A 26,698-nucleotide genomic window follows, 5' to 3' on the forward strand; every position below is an offset into this window, starting at 1 on the left:
CGTTTCGTTTGTCGGCGCGAGAATGGTGTCAACACAACACCGTGTCGTCGTCCTCTCCGACGCTGCCCTCTTCCCTCCTCCACTTCACGTCAAGAAGAAGCTTCGGAGAGCAACATTTCGCCGGCGTACCCTACGTAAGTCATCCTACTTTCATCCCAGCAACGACACCGCGTGCGGTCCACTTGACGACATTATCGACGAAATCACTGGCGACATTTGGACGTCTCCGCCCGAGTGCTTTGAGTCGTCTTTTCTCGACTGTGAACGTCCCCTCAAGGCGTCGTCAACGTGGGCCGTGACGCCTCTGCCCGTCAGCCGCATACCCAGCGATCAGCCTCTGACGATACGCAAGAACAGAAACAGCCGGTCAACAGCATCCGGCTCGAGCGCGGGCTTCTCCATGGCTTTCTCGCGAGATAGCAGCCAGAAAAAGTCCTCAGACAGTCGCCGTAAAGTGAGTACCCCACCAGATGAGTCCACGACGCCATGGCCGTTATTCGACACGGCGTCGCCGTACACGGACGCGCCCCAGAACACCTACTTGAATAACACCATCTGCACTGATCACTCTACTGCGCAACAGGTCCTCGAGGCGATTGCTCAGAATACCGGGGCTTCTGCTCAGCCCACCGAGCGGCGCCCATCTCTGATGCGGCTCTTCACGAACGGTTTCTCGCGTCTTCGCCGGACGGGTACAGGTGACACAACGGCAAGCAACATGTCGTCGCATACCCCTTCACCTACCACTCCGTCGGAAATGGACAAAGACGACTTGTCTGACTCGGAGACGCCTACGGACGCGGCTATAGAGGCGTACCTAAGGAAGCACGGGCGCAAGTGAGTGTGATATATCTCTTTCATACATGCACTCTTCTTTTCCGGCCGTTGTCGCTAACCTGCGCAGTGTGAAAGAGTTCGGGCTAGAAGTCACGTCCTCTCCAACTATCCTAAAGGCCGCTGTCAAGGTTCTGCCGGAGGTGACGTTGCTTACTTCAGAGGACAGCCAAGACTTCTGGGTTGCTGTTGAGATCGAGGGTGTACTGCACAATCGCCGAGCTCTTGAGGACACGAGCATTGATTTGGTTTTTGTTGTGGATAACGGGTAGGTTTCCCAACCTTGGACAAGCGTATTCAACGGAAACTGATTCAACTAGATACTATGTCACTAAGGAATGCCTCAGTCGAGCCTTGGACGCAGTTATGGGAGCCGTTCATCACCTGAGCCGCGGTGACCGGATTGCGCTCTACACTACCCACTGCACCCATGAGGTGGTTACCGGCACCGTGCCCGACCTACTGCATCCTCTCCGACCATTTACAGGAGACACCGAGGAGATGTTCCATGACTTGACGGAAGATATCGCGAAATGTGGAACCCAATCATGGGACCCTCCTCGCCCTAATCCTTCCATGGCTGATGTTACCCTCGCGGTAGCCAAGTCTCTGGACGGCAAGGATATCAAACGTAACCGCACCCATATTGTCTTGCTGTCGCCAACGGTAAACATACTCCATGGAGTGTCTAATGGATTCCCGAGCCTCTATATCCATCAGATCAACCCTGCTGTGCTCCCATACCGCAACAGCCAAGACCCGCAGGAGAGAGCCTGCAGGGAGCCATGCTGCGCAAACATCTTCGTGAGTAACTGGTCCCACTACCAGTCGCTTCCCGGCCGCATCAAGCAAATTATCCAGTACGCCCGCGTCGAGAAGCCACAGGGACAGATCGGCAACGTCCATGTTGACATCCGCCCGAAGAAGGGCTGCGAAGTGCTTGGATATGTCGGCGCCACGGATTTTGACTCCCTCCGGCCGGGGCAAGTCATTTCCTTCTTTGTCCACATCCGCGTCATGCGGTCCCAGACCCAGGAACTTGACCTTAGCCCAACCGATCCATTCTTGAACTCTAACCTGGACGCGAGCGACTTGAGGCAGGATGTTCAGAAGGCGCATGCGGCTGGTGCTACCAAAGTTCATCTCTTGTCCGTGCAGGTCATGAACCAGAATTCCTTGCTTCCTTTGGGGTGCTGGACCTACACCGAGGCTCAACTTCTCGTCATCAAGGAGCTGGGGAGGTCGGAGAAGCCATTCGGCACGGGTATCAAGCTCTACGAGCGCAAGCTATTCTACGACCTCAACGAGCTTGACATTGCCGCTGCGAAGCACAAGCTTGAGCAGTGGGTGGTGGCTCCTCCTATCGAAATGGAAGCGGTCAAGAAGCTCATTGAGCGCATGTTGAAGGAGGTGCTCCACCGCCAGTCAATTCAAGAGTACGAGAGGATGTGCAGGCAGAAGCTCCCATTGTGCCCGGGTCCCATCGGCATCGCGGCTACACACGAGTGGTTAATCGAGAAATGGGACGCGAAGAAGAACAAACGCAAGGGAATGGCCGTTATCTGAGCGTCCCCTGGCCCATGTTCACCTCTTGGCACTACGTTTGGAACGCCTCAGCGTCGATGTTCGAGCTCTGACTAGCTTGGGAATCATGTGAGAGGACTGAAGCCGGTCGGAAGCTAATTTGGGGGGTTTGATCAAAACGGTGGTTGAAAGTTGCTGGAAAAGCGTGATGGAAGAGTTAGCGGAAGGACGCTCTCACAGACATTGTATATATATCTGCGAACCGAGGGCATGATTGGAGCCGTCACTTGATATCCGTTCTTACGGGTAGCTAACGATATAATTGGCCTTGCTCAGGTTATCTCCCAACAGGGGGCAACATCTTCAAATCGGCGAACTCTCCCAGTACCTCTTTTATGCACTCATTCGTGTCCACAAAGCCGTGCCATCCCATCTTGCGTGCCTTGTTCATACTGAGGTCCAAGGTTCCTCCGCAAAGACTTGCATCTGTAAACCCAAAAATGCGGTCAACGTCCATGTCTTGCAGCTTGCTAACATTCAATCCGTGCTTAGCGATCAATTCCTCCCACGCTTTCTGCACCTTGGGCTGCTTAGCCCAGTCCGTGAGCGTAAATCTGATGCGGTACGTCGCAGGCGGTCCAAACCTAAACATTTCCATCCATTAGCCAGCCACTTCATCGCACAAACACACACACACAGGGGCGAGAGCAGTGGGGGACCAACATACCCCCTGGGCGGTGGATCATACGGCGTAACCACCTCCGCATAAACCCCCTCCTCCAAACTCGGCCTCCCGGCCTTCAACCCATACCAGCCCGCAAACTTGCCCCAGAAATTGCCCCACGTAAACGGACTGCTGTCCGCGGCGTTGAACCGCTCGTTCCGCGCCCCCTCCGTCAGCACCGCCCACTCCTCCAGATACGCGTTCAGCCGCGCCGACGAGCCTACGTGCGTCGCCTCCCAGCTCTGTAGGTCGGAGGGGAACTCGAGTTCTTCGTTTAGGTGCTTTTTGACGCTGGCGTAGACGCCGAGTGGGAAGACGAGGTTCATGGCGGCGTCCGGCACTGCGCCCATGATGTAGGAGGGCATTGCTACAGTGTAGGATGTGGCGTGCGCTGTGCAGAAGGAGGAGAGGAAGTCTTCTTGCTGGTAGTAGAAGTTTGGTTCTAGCGTGATGCGCGGCTGGGATTCTTCGCTGGGGGTGGGGGCGGGGCCGAGGTGGATGCTAGGAGGGGTGGGTGGTGTTAGGGGATGGTTGAGAAGGGGGGAGGGGAGGAGGGGAGGGGAGGGGAGTGTACCCACCCGTAGTTTTTGGCGCCTGTTTGTAGCATTATGCGTTTGGGCTTGACGTTCGCTAGGGGAAGGGCTTCGCAGAAGTTTTGTAGGAGTGCGACTACATGTACTCATCAGCTCCAACGCCTTTACACACCCTCATGCCTTCCTTCCTTCCCCCAGTGCCCCCCAAAAAGGAAAAGAAAAACCAGACTCACGATTCACCTTACACATCTCCTCGGCATCACTCCACAGCCCCGCCCCCTCCTTGGGCTTAACCTGCACATAGCTAAAAAAGAACACATAATCCACCCCCTCCACGCCCTTCTCCCTCAGCACCCGTGCAATCTCCTCCCTCCCCGTCAGGAAATCGCACTCTATGTGCTCTGCGTTCGCGGGCAGGCCGTCCGGGATCGCCGGCGCGCGCCGCGAGAGGCAGTATATTTTGCTCCAGCGGGATGGCGACTGCGCCAGCACGCGCAGCATGTAGTTGCCCGAGATGCCGTTTGCGCCGGTTATGATGGCGGTGAGGTTTTTGAGCGAGGGCGGGAAGACGGGGAGGCCGTGGTAGATGCCCCGCGATTCGACGGTTTGTTGGTGGGTGGGGGTGGTCATTTTGGATGTGCTTGCTTGGTTGGGGGAGGAGGTAGTATCCGTTCGGGTCAGTCAAGTTCTGGGTTTTAAAGTGGAAAGATGGAGGCTGGGATCTGGTTGACTCGAATGTGTTGATGTTTTATATCTATCCCCTGGTTTCCCCACCTCGCCTCGGATGGGGTCGTGACGTAAAGCGGGGAAGAACATGCCCAGGTGCAGGGGCGCGCCGAACTCGTAAAATGCAGGAGACTACTTGAGGAGATGCTTGCCGATGCGGTGGTGGAGGGCATCTGGGAACGGTTAGTGTGGTGTTGGCGTTGGCTGTCTGGGGTAGGAGCATGGTTCGTCTCGGTGGAAGGGTTGCTGGGTTCGGGTAGTGTCCTTCGACGCGGACTACATGCGTATGTGAACGAGGATACGAAGAGTGACGAACGAACGAACACATATCAGCAGTCAATAATTCATGCACCCGTCCGAAGACTTGCGCATGTAATTCATTGCTGCATAGCAATAAGCATCTCTCTCACTGCACCACAAACTGCTGACCATGACTCTTATACAACACACTCGAATCCAGCACCTCCCCAGTCAAACTCCTAATAAACTCCACCTTGACCTCGTTCTCGCTCAAAAAGCTCACAGTCGCATAGCTAAAATCCTCGGCATAGGCAAAAACATTCGTCGAGTAATTACTCCCCACCCCGCTCAAGCCCTCGATATTCCCGGCGCCCCCTGCAACGATATACACCGGCGCCTTGGGGTCGTTCATCCCCTTCGGATCCGGCTTCGTGTCATTGACAGGAAGGAAGCGCTGCGAGTTGTGCACGTGTCCGAAGATGGCGAGGTCGACGCCGTACTTGTACAGGAGGGGCTCGAAGGCGGCTTTGCAGGGTGCGCAGCGATTGCTGCCGGTGGAGTACCAGGGGCGGTGGCCTGCGACGACGAGCCAGGGCGTTACGCTGCGGTCTACGGAGGCGAGGTCTGCGGCGAGGAAGTCGAGCTGTTGGGTTGCGGTGCCGAAGGGGCCGCTGTCGAGGCCTGCGGAGCCGCCTGGTTGGTCGGGCGCGTTGGCGAAGTCGGTCTCTGTGTCGATCATGGTCACATGGATCATGCCGTACTCGAACGAGTACCAGAAGGGTGGTTTTGCAAGGGCCTGAGCCTTGTTCGCATTGACCTTCGCGGTGTTGTCCGAAGATGTGGAGGTAAATGCCGTTGGCATCATCTTGCCGAAACGGTTCATGAAGTCAGTGAAGTTCTCCTGGCCGTCGGGGCAGAGGCCCGTGGTGTACGGGATTTCCTGGCATGCGGCCTCGTGGTTGCCTGGGCTGGCCATGTATGGTTTCCGGCCTGCGATTGGGGCGAGCTGGTTGTAAAAGGTCTCCAGTATTGCTTGAAATGCGTCTTTTCCGTCCAGCAGATTCTTGGGCTTGTAGAACCAGTCGTCGGCGTAGGCGAAATCGCCGGGATGGATGATGAGCTCGTAATCATCGACTGTGTTCGCTAAACGGCCAATTGTTGTGTGATTGAGAGAGGGGTCGATCTGGGGGATGGTGTCCCTTTTGCTCATATCGCCTTGGATAGTGTAGCCGTCGGCGCCGTAAACTCCCATGTCGATGACAGCATTCATGGAGAAAGGGGTCTTATCTCCTGCTACACGAGGACTGGAGAAGTGCTCTACGCTGGAGTTTGTTGAGACGATCTTGTAATAATACGTAGTCGCCGGGGTTAGTCCAGTAAGCGTGACTGCGTTTGAGTACGTCCTTGAGGTGGGATATGTAGCAGAATCGGTCGAGCATGCTTCAGAGGTAAGAGCATCACTTGAAGTTCCATACTGAACGCAAGCCTGGTCGAGCTTCTGGTATGTATTCCATGCTACAGAAATGGATGAAGGAGGGTCAGTTTAGTGCCAAATGTATAGTTTGATGTGTAATCCTACCATTTGGTCCTTTCACAGCAAGACGCTGTTGCACCGGAGTGGTACGATCCTGAGGTATGGCAGGATAGCTGGCCGCTGCCATTACACAGACCGCTAGAAACGGCAGGGCTTTTACTGAGGTCGGTAAGATGTTCATTGCGAAGATGTTTGTGCAAGAATGAAACGATGGTGATTGCTCCGATCAACGCAAGTGTTGTGGTCTGTAGAAACTTCGCAACGAAGACAGCACTACAGCGTAGAATAAATCTTGCATGACTGGCAAGAAGCTTGTCAACACCGGTCTTTAAACTAGTATACTCGCCTCGTATTCGGCGTAAGTACAGTCCACGTACACTGTAATTCGGTACCTGGTTTGTAACGCGTGGGCTGATGATTGGCCGGGAAAGCAGTCGTCTAAGCTAGCAACAACATGCGGACGCAAGCACAGAATCACACCTACTCAAAAGACGTATCCACGGAAGGACAAGCTTCGCGATCGGCCCGCACATGCTTGCTTGCATGACCTCGGCTGCGTTCCTGGCCAAGGATAGAAGGTCGTCCGGACATTTCCCGCTTTAGCCAATTATCGAGGTGATGTTTGCGCCCGCACCTCGACCACGCTCACAGCTCGTACAGCGCGAGTGGTTCGTCGTCGACCGCCCTAGTCGCTACTGCATTCATTTTATGTGTCGAATTTCCCTGCTGTGCTGCATAAACGTTGCCTCCAAGCGAACGGAGAGGGACTGTGGGACAAAAAGTGCTGGGTATCTATTTGATCTAAGTTAGTATGAAGCTCCGCAATCTTGCAGTGTACTCTCGTAGCTCTCTCGGCCTTCCCTTCCATCCATCCTCAACCAAGCCTTTAGCTCATCAAGGCGAGTGTGCTGCTGCTTCTTCATCGAACCCACTGCATCCCAGATATGCCTTCATATGAATCAATGGCGGACCTTGTGCATTAAGTCCATTTCATAGGCCATATCGCTAGCAGTTCCTATCATGGACGTCATCCATGCCGAGATTGAAGGTTTCTCCGTAACGCCTTCGTCCAACCAGTCTTGCATCTCTTAAACCATGTGAGCCGGCTTTGCAGGTTGCTCATTGTAGTAGTCCGCCGCAGCACCGTGAGCTTGGTACGGAGGCTGGTATGGATTGTGGGTTGGCGCCGGAGTGTGGGCCGGCGAATGGTATGCGGTGTTCTGCTGGTACACAGGAGGAGCATGGTACGGCGATGGAACCCCAGCTGGAGCGTTCGGAGCGGGCATTGCAGGATTATGTGCCGGGGCGTAATGGCCGCGTTTGGCTTGCTGTCGTTGACGGTGGAAGCCGACCGCAGCATATACGAGGAGGGCGAGGAAAGTAAGACTGTATTTTATGAGTATGCCTGATGATGGCCTTGGGTGTGCACAGTGAAACCTACAAGATGAATACGACAAGTCCGATGCCCGTAGCATTCGACTCCTTCTTTGCAATAGAGACAAGGTCCAGCAGCAGCACTGCTGCCCAGAAGGCCGTTTGTACTGAATTCATGATGAGGAAGGAGAGCGGGCTTAGGGAATCGCGCAGGAACATGAGGATTTGGAGGATGTCCATGAGTAGAACGGCAATTATGAGGAGCATGAAGACGACGATAACGCTGTGTGTTGTCAGCGAGGCGTAGCCTTGGGTAGAGCTATGGCGACTCACCCGATTCCTGGAAGGTCGTCGTATCCCTCATCCCTCAACACTTTGAGCGCCCAGGCATAAACACCGATGATAAAGAGCATTAGCACTACCCTGACAGCCCAGAAAGGCAGCAGAATGCGCTTCTTCCAAGCGACGGGTTGCTTTGCCATGTTGACGTCGGGGCGGTAGCGGTGTGTTGAGAAAGTCGCGGGTTCAAGTCGCGACTGGAAGAGTGAATTCGAGGTGGCAACAGATCGGGGCAAGATGGTGGGCAGAAAGAGCAGGTTGCGCTCCGTATATTTTATAAAGACCGACAGGCGGCTAGTGCAGGGGCACAGCGGGCGTGAACGATGGTTGATGAAACAGCGCCCAGCGGGGCCTTGCAGATGCTCAGGATTTCATTTCCAGGGGATGCGCATCTCTTGGCAGCCAACAAATCCCCGAAGACGAGATGGCGATCGTATTTTCCGGGAAAGCACATGTCTGCGCTCAGGATTGGATCATGGAGTGACATCAGACGTAGCGATGCGTGGGTGTTTACCTGACAACGGGCGTGGATGAATCAGCGGTTCGAGGCTGGGCTGGCTAGGGTCCCCGACGAGATGGCGGAAGCGGGCGCGGGGCTGAAGCATTGGCACTGGGCAGGCGCGTCCCGGCCACGCAGATAGCGGGTCCCCGTGTGCACACCCCTGTTCACGCGCGCAGGTCAGTTGCCGATAAGGTCGCAGAGGGGCACCGTGATGGCTGCTTGTCCACCTCACATCGCCGAACCGTCGTCCTTCGTATAGCCCTCGCTCGTGCTGTAAGATTAGAGCCCAATAACAAATACGCGTCCACCATGGGTTCCAATCAGTCGAGACCGTCCGATGCCGCCGTTCAAGAGAAGCTCATAGAGCGGCTGCAAGCTCTCCAGGTCAAGGATGACAGGTCGATGAACGAGAAAGACGGCTATATCTACGTCGACAGCGAAGCCCGTATGCTCCACAGCTTCTGCCGCTCTAAGACTATGTTATGAGAGCTAATCATCTCGAAAGGACCAAATCGGCCCGCTATCGTGGACCACAAGCAAGATGTGTCTGCTGCAGCTATCAGCGAGTGGGAGAAGGAGCTCATGGAAGACCCGAAGGTACGATACACTTTGCGGGAACTATATCGATGCTCGATGCTGATGCCTATGGTAGAACCGTCTCGCTCTAGCAGCCCTCAGCTCCAATCCCGCCAACGCCGTCCTCTCCTCGCGTCAGACGGCCATATCCGATACCCAGAACTTCAACATCAAACTTCCATTGGAAGGCTCTCCAGTCACAAATCAAGCCTCGTCGGGCAGGTGCTGGTTATTCGCTTCCACCAACGTCTTCCGAATCGCGATCATGAAGAAGTATCGGTTGTCCGAGTTCCAGCTATCGCAAGCCTACGTCTTCTACTGGGATAAGATAGAAAAAGCAAACTACTTCCTAGAGAACATCTTGGACACGGTCGGCGAGGAGATCGACAGCCGGCTCATGCAGGCGCTCCTAGAGTCTCCTGTGGGCGATGGCGGTCAGTGGGATATGGTGGCTAACCTGGTCACCAAATATGGGCTAGTACCCCAGACGCTCTATCCTGACTCATTCAACGCGATGAACTCGGGAGTCATGGACCGCCTCATCACGACAAAGCTCAGGGAAGACGCCATCCGGTTACGGTCCCTGGCCTCGAGCGCCATGTCTCCTGGAGCGCTCAAATCTGCTATTGCCGCAGAGAAGGAGAAGATGCTCCGAGAGATCCACCTCATCCTGACCCTTATGCTCGGCCCGCCACCAGCCCCTGACAAAGCATTTACTTGGGAGTACTACGACAAAGACGGCACCCTTTGCACTGTCCGAACGCGACCGACCGCCTTTGCGAAAGAGCTCTCAGATAGCCGGACCGTCCGAGCACTAGGAGGGACAGATGTCCACCGACTCTTCTCCCTTGTCAACGACCCTCGAAACCCCTATAACCGCCTCCTCAGCGTCAAGCGGCTCGGCAACGTCTACGAAGGTCGTCCCGTCACCTATGTAAACGTCGACATGACGATCATGAAGAAGGCCTGTATCGAGATGCTGAAGCGCGGCTTCCCCGTCTTCTTCGGCTCAGATGTCGGCAAGTTCTCTGACTCTTCCAAGGGCATCATGGACACCAATCTGTACGAGTACGAGCTGGGTTTCAACATCAAGCTCGGCATGAAGAAGGCGGAGAGGTTACAAACAGGCGAGAGCCAAATGACGCATGCGATGGTGCTAACAGCCGTACACGTCGTTGATGGAAAGCCCGTCAGGTGGAGAGTGGAGAACTCATGGAGTGATAAGGTGGGCGACAAGGGATACTTCGTGATGTCGGATGCCTGGATGGATGAGTTTGTCTACCAGGCTGTCGTTGACCCTATCGTTGTGAGTGCGACGGTGCGAAAGGTCCTCGAGCAGACGCCCAAGATGCTGGAGCTCTGGGATCCGATGGGAGCTTTGGCGTGAAAGGGGTGACGGGACCATGTCACCAAGGGACGAGAGGTAACACTTCCGCGACGATGGTGTACGGTTCTGGTTTGTTTTGGCTTATACCTCTTTACCCACTTCTCATAGTTTAATGATCACATAAATAACAGATTCAGATACGATTGTTATCGACGTCGGCAAGTGACGATGGACATCACTCTACGACTCGCAAGTATTCGTCGGACACCCGATTCGAGGCGCTGCCGATTTAATGTTCTCGGTTTTCTATCTTTCATTTTCCCATCGCACTCCAACACGCACGCACGTGCCCTTCCTTGAACTATGTAATTGTGGGATGGTACGTCTCTACTGACGTTTGGGCGATGATGATGCCGCTCAACGACTACAGACTTGGGCCTCGTATGCCGACTTCTGGTGAACTGGTCCGGACAGTGACGAGAGACAACAGTGATTACTTGGTCGTGCCACACTTTTTAGCACGAATCCGACGCGCTCTTGCACTCTTTCACCCACCTGGTAGCGTGCGTCCTCCACTTAGCCTGCGTCTCGCGCATTCCATCCATAAACACCTCATACCAAAGTTTAGCCTTACCACAAACCGCGCTCTACCACTTCCCTACCTCCCTCGAACATGCCAGCCCACTCCACCAAACTAGAATTCCACGCAGACGGCCTGGAACTCTACCCCTTCTCCGGGTCCCTCGACTGCGCCATCTGCCACGAGCCGCTTATCGCCCCAGTAAACACCCAGAGCCACACCAAAGCTCAAGCCGACAAGAGCGACTCCCCCACCCCAACCACGAAGGCATGGCCTTCCCGCACGCCACCTACCACACGCACGCTGCCGTCAAGCTCACAGCCTGCGGCCACAGCTTCGGAATCAACTGTCTGTGCCTCTGGCTCTACGACCACAAGACGTGCCCGACGTGTCGGCGGGAGCTGTTTCCAGCGCCCCGTGGCCTGGCGGAGCAGTGCATCGACCGCGAACTAGAGCATTACAATGCTGAGCAAGCTATTTGGGGGGTTACTGCGCTTTTTCGACGCGTGGCGAGGGAGGCGCCTGAGTGCTTTGTGGCGCTGTCGGTGTTTGCGCTGAGGTGTATAGAGGAGAGGATGGAGCGGGAGAGGTTAGGGCGGGAGCGGGAGGGGGTGGTTGGAGACGGGGAGGAGGAGAGTGGGGAGGCGGATGGGGATGAGGATGAAGGGTTGAGTGGTAGTTCTGAGAGTGGTGATGTGGGTGTGGGAGACGAGGATTCGGAGGACAAGGGGCAGGCAGGATGTTACGTCTGAGGACGGACGGGGTTGGAGGACGCTCTCAAGACAGGGCTAGCGACCATGGTCATGATATCGGCCGGCAGACAGCCCCCGCTTCTATAGCGAGACTCAAGCGCAGGCGTCGTAGTTCCAACTCCAGCGAGGCAATGCAGAGCCTAGCCATGGCGCTCGCTGCGGAAAAGCTATTGCATCCATCCACGCCGAGAGTCCAAGGCAGAGATAAGCCCCCAATTGCTAAGTAATTCTCCACAACATTTTTCTCATCGCCGCCCAACACATCCCACGACAACAAGACGCCGTCTCTCCAAGATATACCCATAGAATACCAAATCTCGGCTTCGCTTCGCTTCGGCAACCAGAGCTCCCGAGCGAATCGTAATAAGTCGTTCCTTGTCTCCGCTTTTCGTGGTTCATCCAGTTCATCCACGGCAATTTGTTACTTTTTCGCGCTGGCTGCCGATCGCTGCGAGACAAGATCCCGCTTATCTTGGGGGCTTTTTGGGGCGCTGCTCATCAGCCTTCGACGTCGTGTGGTGGAGCCGTCGGTTCCTGAGGGGATTTGCTTGCTTGTTAGGGAATGTGCCGAGGTTGTGGGGAGGGTTGGATGGTTGGTATCGTGAAATTCGGAGGCGAAGAAGGGTTGAAGACTATGTTAGTTACGTGGAGCGCGATGGCGCGATGGTATCAGCACCTCAAGGCTTGAGATGTTCTCATCGGGGCATCGAGATCCCAGGGTATTCTCCGATCCAGTTCTCGACGCTGCTGCTCCAAAGCTAGCTGCGGAATTAGCATCATATTCCCATGCCATGCTATACGCGTGCAGCACAACGTAAACGCCATCCAGAACCCACAATAACATTGGAAAACTCCCCACCTCAATATCGCATCCATCAAGCAACTCTCATTTCCCCCTCCCAACCTATCCCCTAATATAACATAACCTCCAAACCCAAGCGTAACACCCTCCACCCTCCCGAACTCCCCAATCGCACTCCCCCTCCCTCCCCGCGCCGACGGCATTCATTCGCGATCCATACATGATACGCCTTACGATACGCCTTATCTGATCAGCGCCCCAAAGCCGCCTCTCCCACAGCCTTCCCGCTTTCCTAGCCCACCGCTGATCCGCACCCATATCCCATAGCCGAGTTTCCTCTTCGGGACGCCATGGGCTTGAAACGGCAGACTAGGGCCCGGAAAAGGAAGCGCAGGAGTGCTTGGCGCGCGCTGATCGGGGTATAAGGCGGGAATGGTATGGCTGTGTTTAGACTGGACTGGATGGTTAGTCTAGAGATGACGGACGGACGGGATGCGTAGGATGGCGGATAGGAGAGCGGGCGGGTGGAGTGGAGTGGGTGAGGTGTGTGGATTGGAGAGGATGGGGAGACAGAGGGAGGGAGGTCGATCGGAATGTTAGGGAGTGGGATAGTTTGGTGGAGGGAGTCTTGGGAGCGTGGGAAGAGAGGGAGAAGGGGGTTCGAGATATCGTCATTCTGTCGTCTTATAGCTATGGAGGAGTAGGTATAAAGGACAGGACGACCTTCTGTCTTCATCATCCAGCATCCAGCAACCACAATCACTCTAGCTTCTTCTCCTTCCTCCGTACGCCCTTTAATACCCACTCCACCTTCCAGGCCGTCGTTCAAATCCAGCCCAGCCATCAGAATGCAGTTCACTCTCGCCCTCACTTCTCTCCTCTCCCTCACCTCCGCTGTCGCCATCATGGAGCGCTCCCCGGCCAAGCTCTCCGGCCGCTCAGCCGGCAAGCTGGTCGCGCGCGCCGGCGTGTGCGGGCCTCTGCAGACGCCTCTGTGCTGCCAGCTCGACGTTGATGGAGTTGCGAACTTGAACTGCGAGAACGGTACGTTCCCGTCTACTTTCCTCCGCTGCTGTGCTCTCCTCCGCTCCTATCGTTCCTGAACGTAGACATGAACATGAATTGAACTGAGCTGACGATGGTGCGAAATAGCCGGCGACGTCTCCACGACCGAGGAGTTTGAGGCTACCTGCGCCGAGACCGGGCTCACGGCTGAGTGCTGCGTCCTGCCTGTTGGCGCGGATGGTCTGCTTTGCACTGCTGCTTGAGCGACTGGTTACGCGGCTACATACCAACCACTGTATCATACGAGGCTTGCATTGGAAGGGGGATTCATACATTGAGGTGTTGACGATGGGGATTTGGCATTCAATATCCGAATGGAGCTGTATATTCTTCAGGACTGTAATTGTTTCTTTTGTTCTTTCTTGGGGACGGGTCATTGGAGGGATATCATACTTAATAATGTTCAATGTTGATTCGCGAGCGTGGTGGATACATTCATGTTTCCTGTCGAACTTAAATGTGGCAGTGAGGCGGCTCGACGAGCAATGGCTCATGCCTCGTCATCTTTTTTTTTTACTCGATGCGAACTGCGTAAGTCTCATAACACATCAATAATACATTGCGCCCTCGCTTATGAGAAGTTCAAAATATGCCCACCATGCAAATTCGGGCCGAACCCTCGGTATACTGTTGGTTAGAATACTTCTCTCAACCAAGATATACCCGTATCATGACGCTTGACCGATAGAGCCTTCTTTTTCGACCACAATTTGGGGCCTACTCAAACTCCAAGCTATCCCGCACGCACTTCCGCACGCGTTTCTTGAACTCGGCGGGGTTGTCGCGCCACATTGACGCTGCCTCGACATTTGCCGGTGACTCGTCGTTCGGGCTGCTGAGCATGGAGATGACGGAGAGGAGGATGGTCTCGGGGGTCTGAACGGGTGACCAGCGCTCGGCTGCTGATTCGTAGCCGTACTTGTCTTCTTCGGGCGGGTGGAGGATCGAGATGCAGACTTCGCCGTTGGCATAGACTGTATTCTACTTAGCACCTGGACTGCATGTGTGATGGATGCCGAACATACTGTTAGGGTGGAAGATGGGCGTCTCGAAGCGCATCTTCGGAGGCATTAGCGGGTAGTCGGTCGGGAATGTGAGACGTGCGCGGAAGAAGCCGCCTGTGAGCACAATTAGCCACTAAAAGTGTCTTAGAGGAGTGCTCCAAACGCACCGCCATAGAACTTGGTGTCATCGTTGATCATCAGCATGACCTCCCACTCGAATACATTGTTGTCCACCAGCCCACACGATATTCCTGGTATGTCCTTGTCGTTCTGCATCTGCTTGAGCTGGCGGGCCAGCAGGCCGGCGGCGGCTGATGATGAGGCCATAGCGGTAGTCGGTAGGAGATGTCTATGAGGGTGTTCCGCAGTAGAGATCAGGTACGTATATCCACCGGTAGTTGCGGTTGTGTGGAAGGGTAAGGCGGTCGGAGAAGTAAGGGGGCCAGCCTGAAGGCTTATACAGTCGCTGATCTGTCAGTGCGCGGAGAAGCTCGGCGTGATTGTTCTACAAATTGTGAATAAGGTGCTCGATCCCCCAAGACTTGCGCTTCCGTGAAAGCGGAGGGCAAGTGGTGACTCGGTGGGGTAGAATATGGATAGAGTAGGAGTAATTGACTGGACGATGCCTCGGTGACTGTCGACTTCCAAAAAGTGAGTCCGGACGCGTGATCCAAAAAGCAGAGGCAGCAAAAAGAGGCTTGGTGATGCGTTGTGTGGCAGAAGCAAGTATCCAAAGTCGTGGGTAGGTGCCGCAAGTGGCGGCGGGCCGCCAAGATGGCCCGTTCTTAGGCTGGGGTCTGGATCGGAGCTTATTCTTCCTTGCGTTTTCATTTGCTTGAGCCTCGCGATCTCTCTTCATCTCACCTAACCTTTGTACTGTCATCCTGGAATCGCCCAAGCGCTCTCCATTCACGTGCTTACACGTCTCGTCGTGTCATCATACGTGCGCGGTCTTATGCTCGGCAGCCGCCCTTCGCATGACTGGCATTGATGCCTTTTCCAGCACCGAAAAGAAGAGATAGAACGCGGATCATTAGTGCGATGCCCGGGGCGGTGGACCGAAAGACTATACACCGGTAACATTATATTTAAAAGGCCGCCCTTCTTCCTCACGGCTCAATGTCACATGTCCGATGGCATTCATGACCTGGGCATCGAGTTCAGCATCCGGAGAGACAACATTGGCATCAGACCTTGTGGAACGCAGAAGAGGGAAAGAGGGAGATGGTGACGGGTCGTCAGACTCCAGGGCCGGAGCCGCGACGATGTCCGCCTCGTACATTTTCTCGGCTGGGATACAGACATCACAGCCCTGAGCTCTGCATCTTTGCCGTTGTATCTCGCACGATTCCAGACGGGTCGCCCACGGGGCAACATGCATTCGGCTCGGACTTAAAAGAGGTATACGTAGTAGGAAGAACCGAGTACCAATGAAGCGCATCGGTCGTGGCCACAGCTGGAAAGTGATGAGGGATGTTTTTAGAGAATCGTCGTTCATGAGGTTCGACTTTCGACAAGCGCCTCTCGACGGAAACGTTTCAGCGATCTCGGACTGTAGGCATCCTGTTGACCGTATATCCTTGCTTTTTTGCGGTCCTCCGTTTCTCACGAACAATTTTGGGGACTGGTTACTGTAAAGGGCAAAGCAAGTAGCGATTGTTACGGGATGATAAAACTCAGGCCCGCTGCCGCCGCTGGTACGTATTTCTACGGCTATCGCGATGCTACGGGTACATGAGTCTCCAGAGGCTCGAGAGTTGCATGCACCTACAGACGAGGCTGGAGTCTAGAACCGGTTGCGAGCATGGGCAAGAGCGCTGGCATCTGCATGCACGGCAGAGAGGTCCCAATCGCACACCGACACACTCATCGCACTGTGTGGTGGGCGCTGTGACTAATCAGCTTTCCGATTACTTTGCAGAGATCGCCCCCTCTCCAGCAGCCTGCAGCACGAAGGCGCTCCTTCGCTGCCCCCGCCCCCAGCATGAACCCTCATCGGCATTCGACACGAAGGCTACCCGACATCCGAGAGGCGTACGGAGTGCCTCAACGCTTACCCTTTTTGCTTTTTCCCGCACTGTGCCCAGCCGCTCGGATCGGTGGCGCTCTTCATCTGGTGAGTAAGCAACGCTATCATGGATTTCTGGCCGAGCTACCACGTCTTTGGAGACGCATGGTGTCATTTCACCGAATACTGCCACCGCTCCTTGGAGGGCCTCGCGCGAAGCTGAGCGGCCTTCAATTAAAGGATTTGTCAGATTGTATCCCATAGTAGTCTGGTTGAACAGCTGAACTCTTCTCTCTTGGCAAGCGACACCCATGTCCCCTTCAAACACCCACGCACACCTCGCTTCGCCAGGCTAAGCTTTTCCCACAACCCAAACCCCAAGCGGGAAACGCTCATCGTGGCCTCTCAGACAAGGGCAGGGCTGGATTTCGCGGGACGCCAGGGTTCGCAGGACTACTTTTCCTCCTTTCGCGATTGAACTGTCATGTCAGCCATGAAAGGAGATGCTTGTCTAGCCGTGCAGGGGTTGACAGCTGCTAGCAGGCCATCCGCATGTGGGAACCAGGCGAGCCTTAATAATGATGGGTGCCCGCCACTTCTGGAATTGGTCGAGCAACTCAGCTTCGCTGCAGAAGACTGTCATCAACCCCTCCACGGGCAAGCAACGGTTACGATGTTTTGAGAACATGGCTGCCTCAACGCATTGGATACCGTACCGTGCGGTCTCTCCACCAGTTCTTCTGGCCCTTCTCCTCGTATGGATATCGACATTAGCCAAGGCGCAGCAGACTCCGAGTTTTGAATTGAACCCTGTAACTGGGTTCTGTTCAAGGTGGTGGTCGCAATGTACGCCCTAGAATGTTGTCCAGGTTGTGACTTGGCTCACCATCTCCATCAGCGATCGTCAAGGATGACATTTTGTTCATTGATAGCGGCGTCCAGAAATGGAACGTATCGCCCGCATACGACGTCTTTTTCGGAATTAGTGCGTCCAATCTCGAATATCTGGGCATTGGCTAATATCCCTAGATAACTATTTACTGATGATCTCGTTGACAGAGACATGGGACTGGAAGAAGCAGCCAAACGAGTCGCAGTACCTGGACGTCCAAGCCCTGCCCAAGAACGAGAGCAATCCGGCCACTGGAAACCTTCCGGTCAGCTACATGCGTGGTTATATGTTCCATGGCCCTGCAAATACGACTAATATATATCGGTATGGTGGGACGAGATACATGGGTAACCAATCCTTCCTCGGATACACGTCGCCGGAAAGCTCTACTTATCCAGTGTGGTCGTATTCGTACAACTCAACGGACTATCCTTGGGCCCAATACAATATTGGGCAACCTTGGATGCCAAATCATGGTGCCGGTGCGGAGGCCATCGACCAAGGGCTGGGCTTCTACTTGAACGGACAGATCGACAAGGGCACTTCAAGCAAAACTTTGAATATGGGGTTTGATGATGGTCAGTCCCTTTACATTCCACTGGAAGGAATGTTGATCATCAACCTGGTGGACTTCTCGTCGGCAAATTTGTCGACATCGAGTATGAATGGAAACGCCCCTAGAGTTGGAGGGACGATGGAATATATCGCGCCGGTCGGAGAAGCGGGCGTGCTTGTTGCGCTTGGCGGACAGATACAGCCAAATCTTCGCATTGACGAAAAGGCAAATAGAACACAGGGAGAACTCGTGAGTACACTCCCTCTCCATTCGTAGTAACCCAGATGCGCCTCACGAAGCTTGCGAGGTTGAAGTGGACGTCATCTGCGCCCGCCCTTTCTTCGGGAATGCTGATAAACGTCCAGATCGATTTCGAGTCCGTGGATGTGTTCGATATCAAGTCGTACCTCGACGACCCTACTAGTAACGGAACATGGTATCAACAGAATACTACAGGGGATATTCCCTCTCCGCGAATCGACTTCTGCACTGTCTCCATTTCAGCCCCCGACAACTCTAGCCATCACATCTATTTATACGGCGGCTACGATCCAATAACCAACTCATCCTACGACGACGTCGTGGTCCTCACAATGCCGTCATTCGAGTGGACCACTGTCTGGCCGCAAGGGGAAAGCCCGCGCTATGGACACACCTGCCACGTCGCGGGTAAACGACAGATGATTACGGTCGGAGGTAATGTGACTAACCGCGCCGGCTGCGACTGGGAAAGGAAAGGCGTCGCTGTTCTGGACATGACAACCATCGGCTGGGGTAGCGTTTTCCGATCAAATGTTTCGGATTTTCAGGTCCCGCAGAAGGTTCTTGGTGCTACAAGAGGAACAGCCGACGGCAGCGCTACTATCAGTGAGCCAGTTACTGGGTGGTCGGATCAGGCGCTACGGGACGTTTTCTGGACGTCAAGATGGACCGTCCCTTCAACCTGGACGTCCTCCTCATCGAAGTCAAAGACAAACGTTGGCGCTATCGCAGGCGGCGTAGTGGGCGGCGTCGTAGGCCTCGTCCTGATCGGACTGGCGCTCTTCTTCTGGAATCGCAAGCGCAGGAAAGCACGCGCCCCTGCCGAGCTCTCTGGCGACGAAGTCCAGCGCGAACTCGACGACGAGAAGAAAAAATACGAGCTCCAGGGCGTGAATGAAAATGACCCTGCGGAGCTCCCTAGCCCAGACCCAGTAGAATTGAACGCGCCGAGGGAGTTCGTCGAAGCGGATCGTGACACCGCGACGAACGCGGCCGAGTTGCCGGGCACGAATGTGGCTGCGGGCGGTGTGCATGGGGTCCCGATTGTGAGGACGCCCGGGGATGACTTGCCTGAGCCGCCGGTGTATACGACGGGGCTGAGACGGCGTGGTTCTGCGGGGAGTGGTGGGTCGTCCGGAAGAGGTGCACAAGAGACGCAGCATGAGACAAGGCAGGAATACTTTCCAACGCCGGGAGAAGAGCTTCCAAAGGAGACGGAGGAGGAGAAGAACGAGGAGCACTTCCAGACGCTGGCGGAGGAAGTACCCACGAAGCCGCCTGATGGGGAGACTCCAGACACCGAGCACAAGGACGGTGCAACGAAAGATGTGCGCGAAAGGGATCCTCGATGAGACTCTGGATTTATTTCACGCAAAAACGAACGTACCTCGCTTCCTCATCTAGCAGCGTCAACTATGAGCTCTTGAGGCCGCGCCGCGTGCGCCTACAGAGACGACTCGTACCCGCCAGGCCTCCTCGCACCGCCATGAATCTCATTGTCTACATTTCCGGTCTTTTATCAGGAGGTATCTGGATCGACTTGGCCACGACAGGCCCGATCAAGGGCGTTAGCATTGGGGCGGGAAATATCTGACCTGCGATTTCGCTATATACCCGTCTGCAACGCGTTTCCATACATGAAATACGAAATGAACAGGAAGCAATGAACACATAGTTGGTTTCGATCGATGTTGACTCTCTTCCGTGAGGTACCGCTACATGCGACCTATCTACCAGCATCCGTCCATGCTTGGAGAGGGGTGAAATCTAACTAACTATATACCACATCATGCCGCCCGAGCCCACTATCCGAACCCTTGTCCCAGAATATGCACCAGAAGCGTAGACAACCAGAGCGCCCTTGCGTCGTGAACATAAGAGAAGTGGTATATATACCGAAGAGTCGCCCGCACCAAATACGATCTGTGTCGAAGAAGTAGAAGAAGTAGAGACTATAACATATCGGTACGAAAAAATTTCATCCGAAGACCTTCAAGAAGCCCCAGAGTCCTACACCGCACAGAGCGGGGATGGTAAGGTTGTCGTCCCAGCCGAAAAGATCAATGGCCTCGCTGGCGCTGGCGACAATGCCTGCCCAGAGAGACATGGCACCCAGAGCAAAATAGCCAGTGATGGAGCTTTGAGCGACGGATAAGCCCAAGGCCTCGCGAGCCCGAGCCGGAAGACCAAGCGCGCCCTGGTACGCAAACGCGTTCTCGCCCGTGTGATACTCGGACATGAGAGGGCCGAGCCAGCCCCAGAACAACGCAGCAGTAATGATACCGGTCACACAGGCTGCGATGGACCCAGCAAGGGACTTGCCCTTTCGTACGCGCCATGTGCGGTGGCCCCAGAGGCGGCCGAAAGTCGAGGCTGCCGTGTCGCACCAGCTCAGCAGCAGGACGCTCATGACGCCGATGTCCTTGGGGAAGAAGCGGAGCACGATCCATGTGCCGAGGAGGTAGGAGATGACGCCGTTCCACCCATCGACTTCGGATTCCCGCATGAGTGCGCCGAGGCAGCGGATGTAGAAGCGGTTCACCTGCCAGTATCTGTGGCGGATGACGTCGGTCGCGGCGATGGGGATGAGCAATGTGAGGAGGACGGGGTGTATCTGATCCGCTTGTCGCCCTGTGCAGTAGAGTGCGATTGTGAGGAAGCCGATGGAGACGTGTAGGATCTTGCGGGGGATTTCGTGTCGGTGGATCTGTGCTGCGTCAGCCCCGCTGTCACATTTCAAGATCAGTCGTCAACCTACAAATGACCGCCACTTCTGATGTATAGGGATTAAACCGAGCGGGCTCGGACTCCTGCTCATCTCCCGCCAGTAATTCTTATTCGCAGCCGCGGGCGACAAATGGCCATTCGCCGTCCCATTCGGCAGCGTGAGCTCCGCCTTCTTGCTCTTTCCGTTCATCTGCCTCTTCGCCGTCAGCCCGCTCATCCGTCTCCTCCTCCCCTCCAGAATGGGACTCCGGCTCCTAGCCCGCGCCCTCTTCTCTGGATCCGAGCCTGACGAGTCCTCGTCGATGGGCGGCGGCGACTGCAGGCGCTGTCTGCGCGCCGCAGACCGCGTTACCGGTCCAAAATACCCATCTTCGCTCCTCGTCTCAGAGGGTGTCGGCGACGGTGATATAACGCGCGGGGTATGCGGGATCTGGTACTGGCGCGAGGACGCCATGGCTTTCTGCCAGCAGAGGGGAAACGAGGGGAGCGGAGAGCGGCGGATGAGCCCGGTGAGCGACAGACGGGCGTGCGCGCAGAAATATGCGCCGTAGTCGAGCAGCGAGGGACGATACAGCCGTTGTGGGTGCGGCTGGGTGCTGTGCGTGGAGGGCTGAGCGTCTACAGTCGTTGTGGCTTCGACGGCATCCGCGTCAGGTGTAATGCACACGACTACCGGCGCCAGAGTTGGAGCGGGTTCGTCCGGTCGCGGCGCATCGTCTGCGGAGGAGCGGTCAGGAGAGGAGACTGCCACTGTGAGGAGCGAGCCGGCAGCCGGGAGTGCGGTTTCGTGGGAAGAGACAGAGAGAGAGAGACAGGGGCGGGCTCGTCGGCAGGAAATGTGATGGTGCTGCGCCGGGAATTTTTGCAGGCGTCAACTTTCAGGGCTGGCCTCACCGAGCGCGCATGGTGACTGGGGTGTCCCCATCCGGCTTGGCAGATGAGATCACTGCCCGTCTCGATTTCAGGAGACGGAGAGGGAACTCTGGCTTTGGATTGATAGAGAATTGCTACCGTGTCCTTTCCTCCTTGGTCCGATCGAGATGCATTGTGCTGTCCTTTGGAGCCTCCCTGCCGTGAACGAGGCGAGGGCCACGTGCTCACTGTTGACGCCGGGAGGTGCGGATCTTGGGGGGAAGCTTGTGATTGACCTGCACCGCCACGCTGCGCCACATCATCAATTTTCTGTCGGAGCTAAAGTTTTGCCGCTCATCGGGAACACCACGCCTCAGTATCGTCCGACACGTGAAGAAGAGGGTTACAACTTTGAGATTTGAAAGAGCAGGGATAGAATCGAGACTTGGGACGCCAGAATGGCTCCGCAGACACAGACAGAGCGACAATGGAGCGCTCTCACGCCTCCGCTTTCAGAGTGGCTGTTAGATGCCATATCCGCGATGGGATTCGCAGCGGCTACCCCCGTCCAGAAAGCCGCTATACCAATGTTCCTGGGCAATAAGGACGTAGTCGTGGAGGCTGTTACCGGTTCGGGGAAAACTTTAGCGTACGTCTTCACTTGAGCTGCGGGATATGATCTAATCTGCTGTAGGTTTTTAATACCCATTGTTGAACGCCTACTTCGGCTAGATGGCCCTATCAAGAAGCATCATGTTGGTGCCATTATTATATCCCCCACGCGAGAGCTCGCAACTCAGATCTACACTGTCCTGCTTTCTTTGCTCAAGTTTCATGCTCCTTCAGCTTCTGTCATGAAGGCTGCGGACGACGGGGATGCCGATATGACGGAGGCCGACGCACCTCCTCCGCCGAGCTTTCCACCTTCCACCCTCAAAGTCGTACCCCAATTACTCCTGGGTGGAACTGTTACCCCGGCTCAAGACCTCAGCGCCTTTCTCAAGAACTCGCCTAACGTGCTTATCGGGACGCCTGGCCGGCTTCTTGAGCTACTGTCTTCCCCGCATGTTCATTGTCCTCAGTCGTCATTTGACGCGCTGGTACTGGATGAAGCGGACCGTCTACTAGATCTGGGTTTCAAGGACGATCTTCAGAAGATTCTCTCAAGGCTCCCTAAGCAGCGCCGTACAGGTCTTTTCAGCGCAAGTGTGAGCGAGGCGGTAGACCAGCTCATCCGGGTTGGCCTGCGCAATCCCGTTCGCATTGCTGTCAGAGTCAAGGCACGAGCTAGGCAAGCCGGAAAAGCGGGCGAAGAAGGCAAGATTGAAGACAAGCGAACACCGGCCAGTCTTCAAATGTCTTATTTGACCATGCCTCCCTCACACAAGCTGCCAGCTATAAAAGAACTACTCTTATCCCTACAACCGCAACCGCAAAAGGTCATTCTGTATTTGGCGACATGCTACTCTGTCGACTACTTCCAGCACGTCCTTCCCGAGATCTTGGAAGGATATACTGTCGTTCCACTTCATGGAAAGCATCCAGATAAAGTTCGACGGAAAAATTTCACTAAATTCGTTGAAGGCATGGCGCCCTCCGTTCTTCTTACTACAGACGTAGCGGCCCGAGGCCTGGATATTCCTACCGTTGACCTTGTACTGCAGCTGGACCCTCCAAGCGACCCAAAGACCTTTATTCATCGTTGTGGCCGGGCAGGGCGAGCTGGCCGCAAGGGCTTGGCTGTGACATTCCTTACGCCAGGCCCCGAGGAGGATTATATCGAGTTCCTTCGCGTCCGACAGACTCCCATATCGTCTCTTACATCTCCAAACATTCGCATCACATCCGAAGATGCAGAAGCAGTCACGGAGAAGATCAGAGACGTGGTCAAAACTGACAGAGCACTCTACGAAAAAGCGCAGCGTGGATTCGTTTCATGGGTCCGAGCATACAGTAAACACACTGCAAGTTCGATTTTCCGCGTCAATGACCTGCAATGGGAAGATCTGGGTCATGCATGGGGTCTCCTAAAACTCCCAAGCATGCCAGAGCTGAAGAAGTGGGATGGCGACCGCAAGCTGGGATTAGAGTTGGACTTCACCACATACGCATACAAGGACAAGCAGCGCGAGAAACAGCGGCAAGCGGAACTGAACGGCGACGGGTCGGGTAAAGAGGATAGGAAGCATGTGAAGCCCGGACAGGATACAGCGTGGACTCAGAAGAAGGAGCAACGCGCCACAAAAGAGGTGCGGCGCGAGAAGAAGAAGGCTAAGCGTGAGCATGAGCGTGTGTCTAAACTGACGGACGCGGAGAAGCAGAAGGAAGCGGAACTCCAACGAATGATCGAGCAGGTGAGGAAGAAGGTCGTGGAAGAGGAAGGGGAGGAGGAGTTCGAAGGGTTCAGCGATTGAGGAACATCTCCGCAGATCGCCAAAAGGAATAACATGCTAGAATTTGAGGAACTTCAGCCATTGGTTACCAACCCTATGAGGACCCGCCCAGCTGCGCGTGAAGAAGAGAAAGCAAGATGCTGCAGTATTTGCGTTGGCCGAGCTAGACAGTGTCTTACCCGAGGTGTGAGTGTGCACGACACAGCCCCACCAGTAAGCGCGCCAACCTCCTGCATCCCACCTTCCCGCGCATGTCATCATCACGCGCTTGCCAATCAGTAACCCATGACTTTCCTAACCCGCTTAGCCGAGCCTCAACCTTGACTTGATCATCTCCAGCGATGTTCATATTTAGTCCTGGAGTCTCTCTGCTGGGCTGGAACCGATAGCACTCGCCCTGCTTGCGGGGACCGGGCAAGGCAGACGAGTCTGGGCTGTAAGGAGTGAAATGCACACGAAATCCCCTCGCTTTCCGACCTTCTAACAATATCTCACAGGCAACAGTCCTACTTTTCTCCCTCAGCGGACCGACAATTTCTGCGTACTGATTATACTCGTTAGCAAACATCCTAAGCTCGGTGCGGAACAATACAACTACAAGGGCGCCTCTACGAGGTTCTGGATTTCATCAAAAGTCAAAATGTCCGCGGAAGCGATTCTGAATTTCAACCTGGTGTGCTGTGCACTTGGAGGCTTCGTCACACTCTTTGGTCTTGTGTCTTATCTGCTTAAGGAAGGATTTTACGTGACAGAACCACGTGAGTCAATCCTACACCAGCTCTGCGATCATACTGATTTCATTCATGTAGTCGTTTCCCTAACTGCCGGAGCGTTTCTTTCACCCTATGGTCTTAACCTAATACGCCCGCTCGAATATGCTGGCTCCCAGGAGGCTATCGATACCATCACCCTCTGCTTTACGCGGCTAGTACTAGGCGTCCAGCTAGTGATAGCAGGAGTCCAGCTACCCCACAAATACCTGAAGACAGAATGGCGGAGTCTCGCGATCCTGCTTGGGCCTGGGATGATGACCATGTGGATTGTTACGAGCCTCTTGGTATGGAAACTAGTTCCGGGCCTAACTTTGGTGCAAGGCCTCATTGTCGGCGCTTGCGTAACCCCGACTGACCCTGTGTTGTCGAACTCGATCGTGAAGGGCAAGTTTGCAGATAAGCACATCTCAACGCCATTACAGAGGATCATCCTCGCGGAATCGGGTGCCAATGACGGGCTTGGATATCTTTTTCTCTTTCTCCCTCTATACATAGTCGGGTTCTCAGGGTCCGACGGTGGCACAGAGAAAGCGGTCACTTCTTGGTTAGGCGATACTTGCTTCTACACAGTCTTCCTTAGCGTCGTCTATGGCGCTGTGGCAGGTTGGGCGGCAAAGGAGGCCCTCTTTTGGGCCGAAAGGAGAAGGCTTGTGGATAAGGAAAGCTTTCATTTGTTTGTCGTTGCTCTAGCGGTATGTTAATCACAGTCACGGCTGCGGCAGGCGCTAACTCAACGCGCCTCAACAGCTATTCATCATAGGCACGGTAGGACTGATTGATGCTGACGATGTCCTGGCTTGCTTCATTGCTGGGAACACCTTCACATGGGAGTGAGTAATCCCCTCCAAATGCAAAGACCCTGACTAATGTTATTACTCAGCGATTGGTTCCGCCAGCAGACGGAAGACGACTCTCTTCAGCCCATCATGGACCTGCTCCTCAATGTGGCGGTATTCATGTGGGCCGGCGCCGTGTGCCCCTGGGAGACGTTCCTGTCAAACGACATCATTCCCGTCCACCGACTAGTACTTCTTGGTATCCTTGTACTCCTCCTCCGTCGTCTGCCAATGGTATTCGCCTTGCGAAAGCAAATCCACCAGATCCATACTACACGCCATGCCCTCCTCACCGGCTTTTTCGGCCCCATCGGTATCAGCGCAATATTCTACTTATACGTGACGTTGGACTTTCTGCGCGATGTGCAAGTCCGCGATCCTGGACGGGGAGACTGCGAGAAGCTGGCGGAAGTGACACTGGTTACAGTGTGGTGGCTAGTCATAACTAGCGTCGTAAGTAACTTTGCCTCACTAGGTGGAATCGGGTCTGACTGCGTACCTTAGATTGTACATGGACTTAGCATTCCCCTCGCTAATCTCGCACTCTATCTCAAACAGTTCTTGCGCTCGGCGAGGCGATGGGGCTTTAAGAAGGAGGAGTCGCCTCGCGGAAGTGAAGAAGCCGGTCGGGGCAGCCACGATCCAGAGCGTTGGCCGCTACTCGCTGAGCGCTCGGAAAGCGCGTGTTGAACATGAGATGCTGTCTCTGATACCAGCTGGGGATGAAGCGCTCAATAACCCCAAGCTCGTATGTATGGGTGCAAGACGACCAGGTTGTACCGCGAAATGTGCCGCACGCCTCGGCGGAGCTCATACCTCAATGCCACCACGCTGGAAATACGTTGCCCTGCAGACAGGACAGTCGTGTCGATCGATGAGAAACCAAGAAGTCAGACAAGATCTGTGGAAGACATGCTTGCAGACTCTCAGCACTACGGCGTCCACTTCCCCGGTCGTCACTCGT

General features: G+C 55.0%; 12 protein-coding genes across 12 annotated transcripts; 7 read left to right on the top strand and 5 right to left on the bottom strand.

Moving 5' to 3' along the window:
• Positions 1-22: 22 nt before the first annotated feature.
• Positions 23-2,692, top strand: BU26DRAFT_605495 (uncharacterized protein; the record flags this gene model as incomplete). The annotated part of the gene is made up of 3 exons (XM_033835594.1): positions 23-837; positions 905-1,102; positions 1,155-2,692. The coding sequence occupies 3 exons, from the start codon at positions 23-25 to the stop codon at positions 2,398-2,400; spliced, it is 2,259 nt and encodes a 752-aa protein (XP_033682937.1). The 3' UTR covers positions 2,401-2,692.
• Positions 2,583-4,538, bottom strand: BU26DRAFT_485317 (NAD dependent epimerase/dehydratase family protein-like protein). The gene is made up of 4 exons (XM_033825879.1): positions 3,849-4,538; positions 3,661-3,751; positions 3,086-3,583; positions 2,583-3,002 (listed from the first exon to the last, which is right to left on the bottom strand). The coding sequence occupies exons 1-4, from the start codon at positions 4,243-4,245 to the stop codon at positions 2,696-2,698; spliced, it is 1,293 nt and encodes a 430-aa protein (XP_033682938.1). The 5' UTR covers positions 4,246-4,538; the 3' UTR covers positions 2,583-2,695.
• A 209-nt stretch (positions 4,539-4,747) lies between these two features.
• BU26DRAFT_531435 (Metallo-dependent phosphatase) lies at positions 4,748-6,296 on the bottom strand (the record flags this gene model as incomplete). The annotated part of the gene is made up of 2 exons (XM_033831025.1): positions 4,748-6,096; positions 6,161-6,296. The coding sequence occupies 2 exons, from the start codon at positions 6,294-6,296 to the stop codon at positions 4,748-4,750; spliced, it is 1,485 nt and encodes a 494-aa protein (XP_033682939.1).
• A 768-nt stretch (positions 6,297-7,064) lies between these two features.
• BU26DRAFT_323713 (uncharacterized protein) lies at positions 7,065-8,061 on the bottom strand. The gene is made up of 3 exons (XM_033822097.1): positions 7,823-8,061; positions 7,557-7,772; positions 7,065-7,501 (listed from the first exon to the last, which is right to left on the bottom strand). Exons 1-3 carry the CDS (start codon positions 7,969-7,971, stop codon positions 7,204-7,206), a joined length of 663 nt encoding a protein of 220 aa, XP_033682940.1. The 5' UTR covers positions 7,972-8,061; the 3' UTR covers positions 7,065-7,203.
• Positions 8,062-8,639: 578 nt separating this feature from the next.
• BU26DRAFT_428424 (peptidase C1B, bleomycin hydrolase) lies at positions 8,640-10,293 on the top strand (the record flags this gene model as incomplete). Its single annotated transcript, XM_033823784.1, has 3 exons — positions 8,640-8,775; positions 8,836-8,927; positions 8,983-10,293. 3 exons carry the CDS (start codon positions 8,640-8,642, stop codon positions 10,291-10,293), a joined length of 1,539 nt encoding a protein of 512 aa, XP_033682941.1.
• A 148-nt stretch (positions 10,294-10,441) lies between these two features.
• BU26DRAFT_323793 (uncharacterized protein) lies at positions 10,442-11,421 on the top strand. The gene is made up of 3 exons (XM_033822098.1): positions 10,442-10,612; positions 10,664-10,796; positions 10,862-11,421. The coding sequence occupies exons 2-3, from the start codon at positions 10,677-10,679 to the stop codon at positions 11,264-11,266; spliced, it is 525 nt and encodes a 174-aa protein (XP_033682942.1). The 5' UTR covers positions 10,442-10,612; positions 10,664-10,676; the 3' UTR covers positions 11,267-11,421.
• A 1,794-nt stretch (positions 11,422-13,215) lies between these two features.
• Positions 13,216-13,635, top strand: BU26DRAFT_565362 (uncharacterized protein; the record flags this gene model as incomplete). Its single annotated transcript, XM_033833390.1, has 2 exons — positions 13,216-13,411; positions 13,520-13,635. 2 exons carry the CDS (start codon positions 13,216-13,218, stop codon positions 13,633-13,635), a joined length of 312 nt encoding a protein of 103 aa, XP_033682943.1.
• Positions 13,636-14,149: 514 nt separating this feature from the next.
• Positions 14,150-14,763, bottom strand: BU26DRAFT_428551 (ubiquitin-conjugating enzyme E2 15; the record flags this gene model as incomplete). Its single annotated transcript, XM_033823793.1, has 3 exons — positions 14,150-14,406; positions 14,458-14,550; positions 14,604-14,763. The coding sequence occupies 3 exons, from the start codon at positions 14,761-14,763 to the stop codon at positions 14,150-14,152; spliced, it is 510 nt and encodes a 169-aa protein (XP_033682944.1).
• A 2,718-nt stretch (positions 14,764-17,481) lies between these two features.
• On the top strand, positions 17,482-19,280 carry BU26DRAFT_391030 (uncharacterized protein; the record flags this gene model as incomplete). Its single annotated transcript, XM_033822701.1, has 3 exons — positions 17,482-18,141; positions 18,258-18,383; positions 18,573-19,280. Coding segments are annotated over 3 exons (1,494 nt in total), but the record flags the coding sequence as incomplete, so codon positions are not given.
• Positions 19,281-20,131: 851 nt separating this feature from the next.
• Positions 20,132-21,334, bottom strand: BU26DRAFT_428233 (uncharacterized protein; the record flags this gene model as incomplete). The annotated part of the gene is made up of 2 exons (XM_033823772.1): positions 20,132-20,860; positions 20,912-21,334. The coding sequence occupies 2 exons, from the start codon at positions 21,332-21,334 to the stop codon at positions 20,132-20,134; spliced, it is 1,152 nt and encodes a 383-aa protein (XP_033682946.1).
• Positions 21,335-22,098: 764 nt separating this feature from the next.
• On the top strand, positions 22,099-24,199 carry BU26DRAFT_519738 (ATP-dependent rRNA helicase-like protein spb4). The gene is made up of 2 exons (XM_033829131.1): positions 22,099-22,381; positions 22,427-24,199. Exons 1-2 carry the CDS (start codon positions 22,191-22,193, stop codon positions 24,144-24,146), a joined length of 1,911 nt encoding a protein of 636 aa, XP_033682947.1. The 5' UTR covers positions 22,099-22,190; the 3' UTR covers positions 24,147-24,199.
• Positions 24,200-24,401: 202 nt separating this feature from the next.
• BU26DRAFT_605504 (Na/H antiporter) lies at positions 24,402-26,424 on the top strand (the record flags this gene model as incomplete). The annotated part of the gene is made up of 6 exons (XM_033835595.1): positions 24,402-24,568; positions 24,623-24,883; positions 24,935-25,590; positions 25,646-25,728; positions 25,779-26,187; positions 26,239-26,424. The coding sequence occupies exons 2-6, from the start codon at positions 24,766-24,768 to the stop codon at positions 26,422-26,424; spliced, it is 1,452 nt and encodes a 483-aa protein (XP_033682948.1). The 5' UTR covers positions 24,402-24,568; positions 24,623-24,765.
• Between the last annotated feature and the right edge of the window lie 274 nt (positions 26,425-26,698).

Source organism: Trematosphaeria pertusa (assembly GCF_010094035.1).
Source record: "Trematosphaeria pertusa strain CBS 122368 unplaced genomic scaffold BU26scaffold_8, whole genome shotgun sequence".
NCBI lineage: Eukaryota > Fungi > Ascomycota > Dothideomycetes > Pleosporales > Trematosphaeriaceae > Trematosphaeria > Trematosphaeria pertusa.

Bases quoted from the DNA above. Each gene is read 5' to 3' on its own strand.
- BU26DRAFT_519738 (XM_033829131.1), top strand. From the start codon at position 22,191: ATGGCTCCGCAGACACAGACAGAGCGACAATGGAGCGCTCTCACGCCT. The intron at 22,382-22,426 runs GTACGTCTTCAC...AATCTGCTGTAG, and splicing joins GGTTCGGGGAAAACTTTAGC to GTTTTTAATACCCATTGTTG.
- BU26DRAFT_323713 (XM_033822097.1), bottom strand. From the start codon at position 7,971: ATGGCAAAGCAACCCGTCGCTTGGAAGAAGCGCATTCTGCTGCCTTTC. The intron at 7,773-7,822 runs GTGAGTCGCCAT...GACAACACACAG, and splicing joins GACGACCTTCCAGGAATCGG to CGTTATCGTCGTCTTCATGC. The intron at 7,502-7,556 runs GTAGGTTTCACT...CATAAAATACAG, and splicing joins GGACTTGTCGTATTCATCTT to TCTTACTTTCCTCGCCCTCC.
- BU26DRAFT_323793 (XM_033822098.1), top strand. From the start codon at position 10,677: ATGCCGACTTCTGGTGAACTGGTCCGGACAGTGACGAGAGACAACAGT. The intron at 10,797-10,861 runs GTGCGTCCTCCA...ACCAAAGTTTAG, and splicing joins TCTTTCACCCACCTGGTAGC to CCTTACCACAAACCGCGCTC.
- BU26DRAFT_485317 (XM_033825879.1), bottom strand. From the start codon at position 4,245: ATGACCACCCCCACCCACCAACAAACCGTCGAATCGCGGGGCATCTAC. The intron at 3,584-3,660 runs GTGGGTACACTC...CACCCCTCCTAG, and splicing joins ACAGGCGCCAAAAACTACGG to CATCCACCTCGGCCCCGCCC. The intron at 3,003-3,085 runs GTATGTTGGTCC...GGAAATGTTTAG, and splicing joins TATGATCCACCGCCCAGGGG to GTTTGGACCGCCTGCGACGT.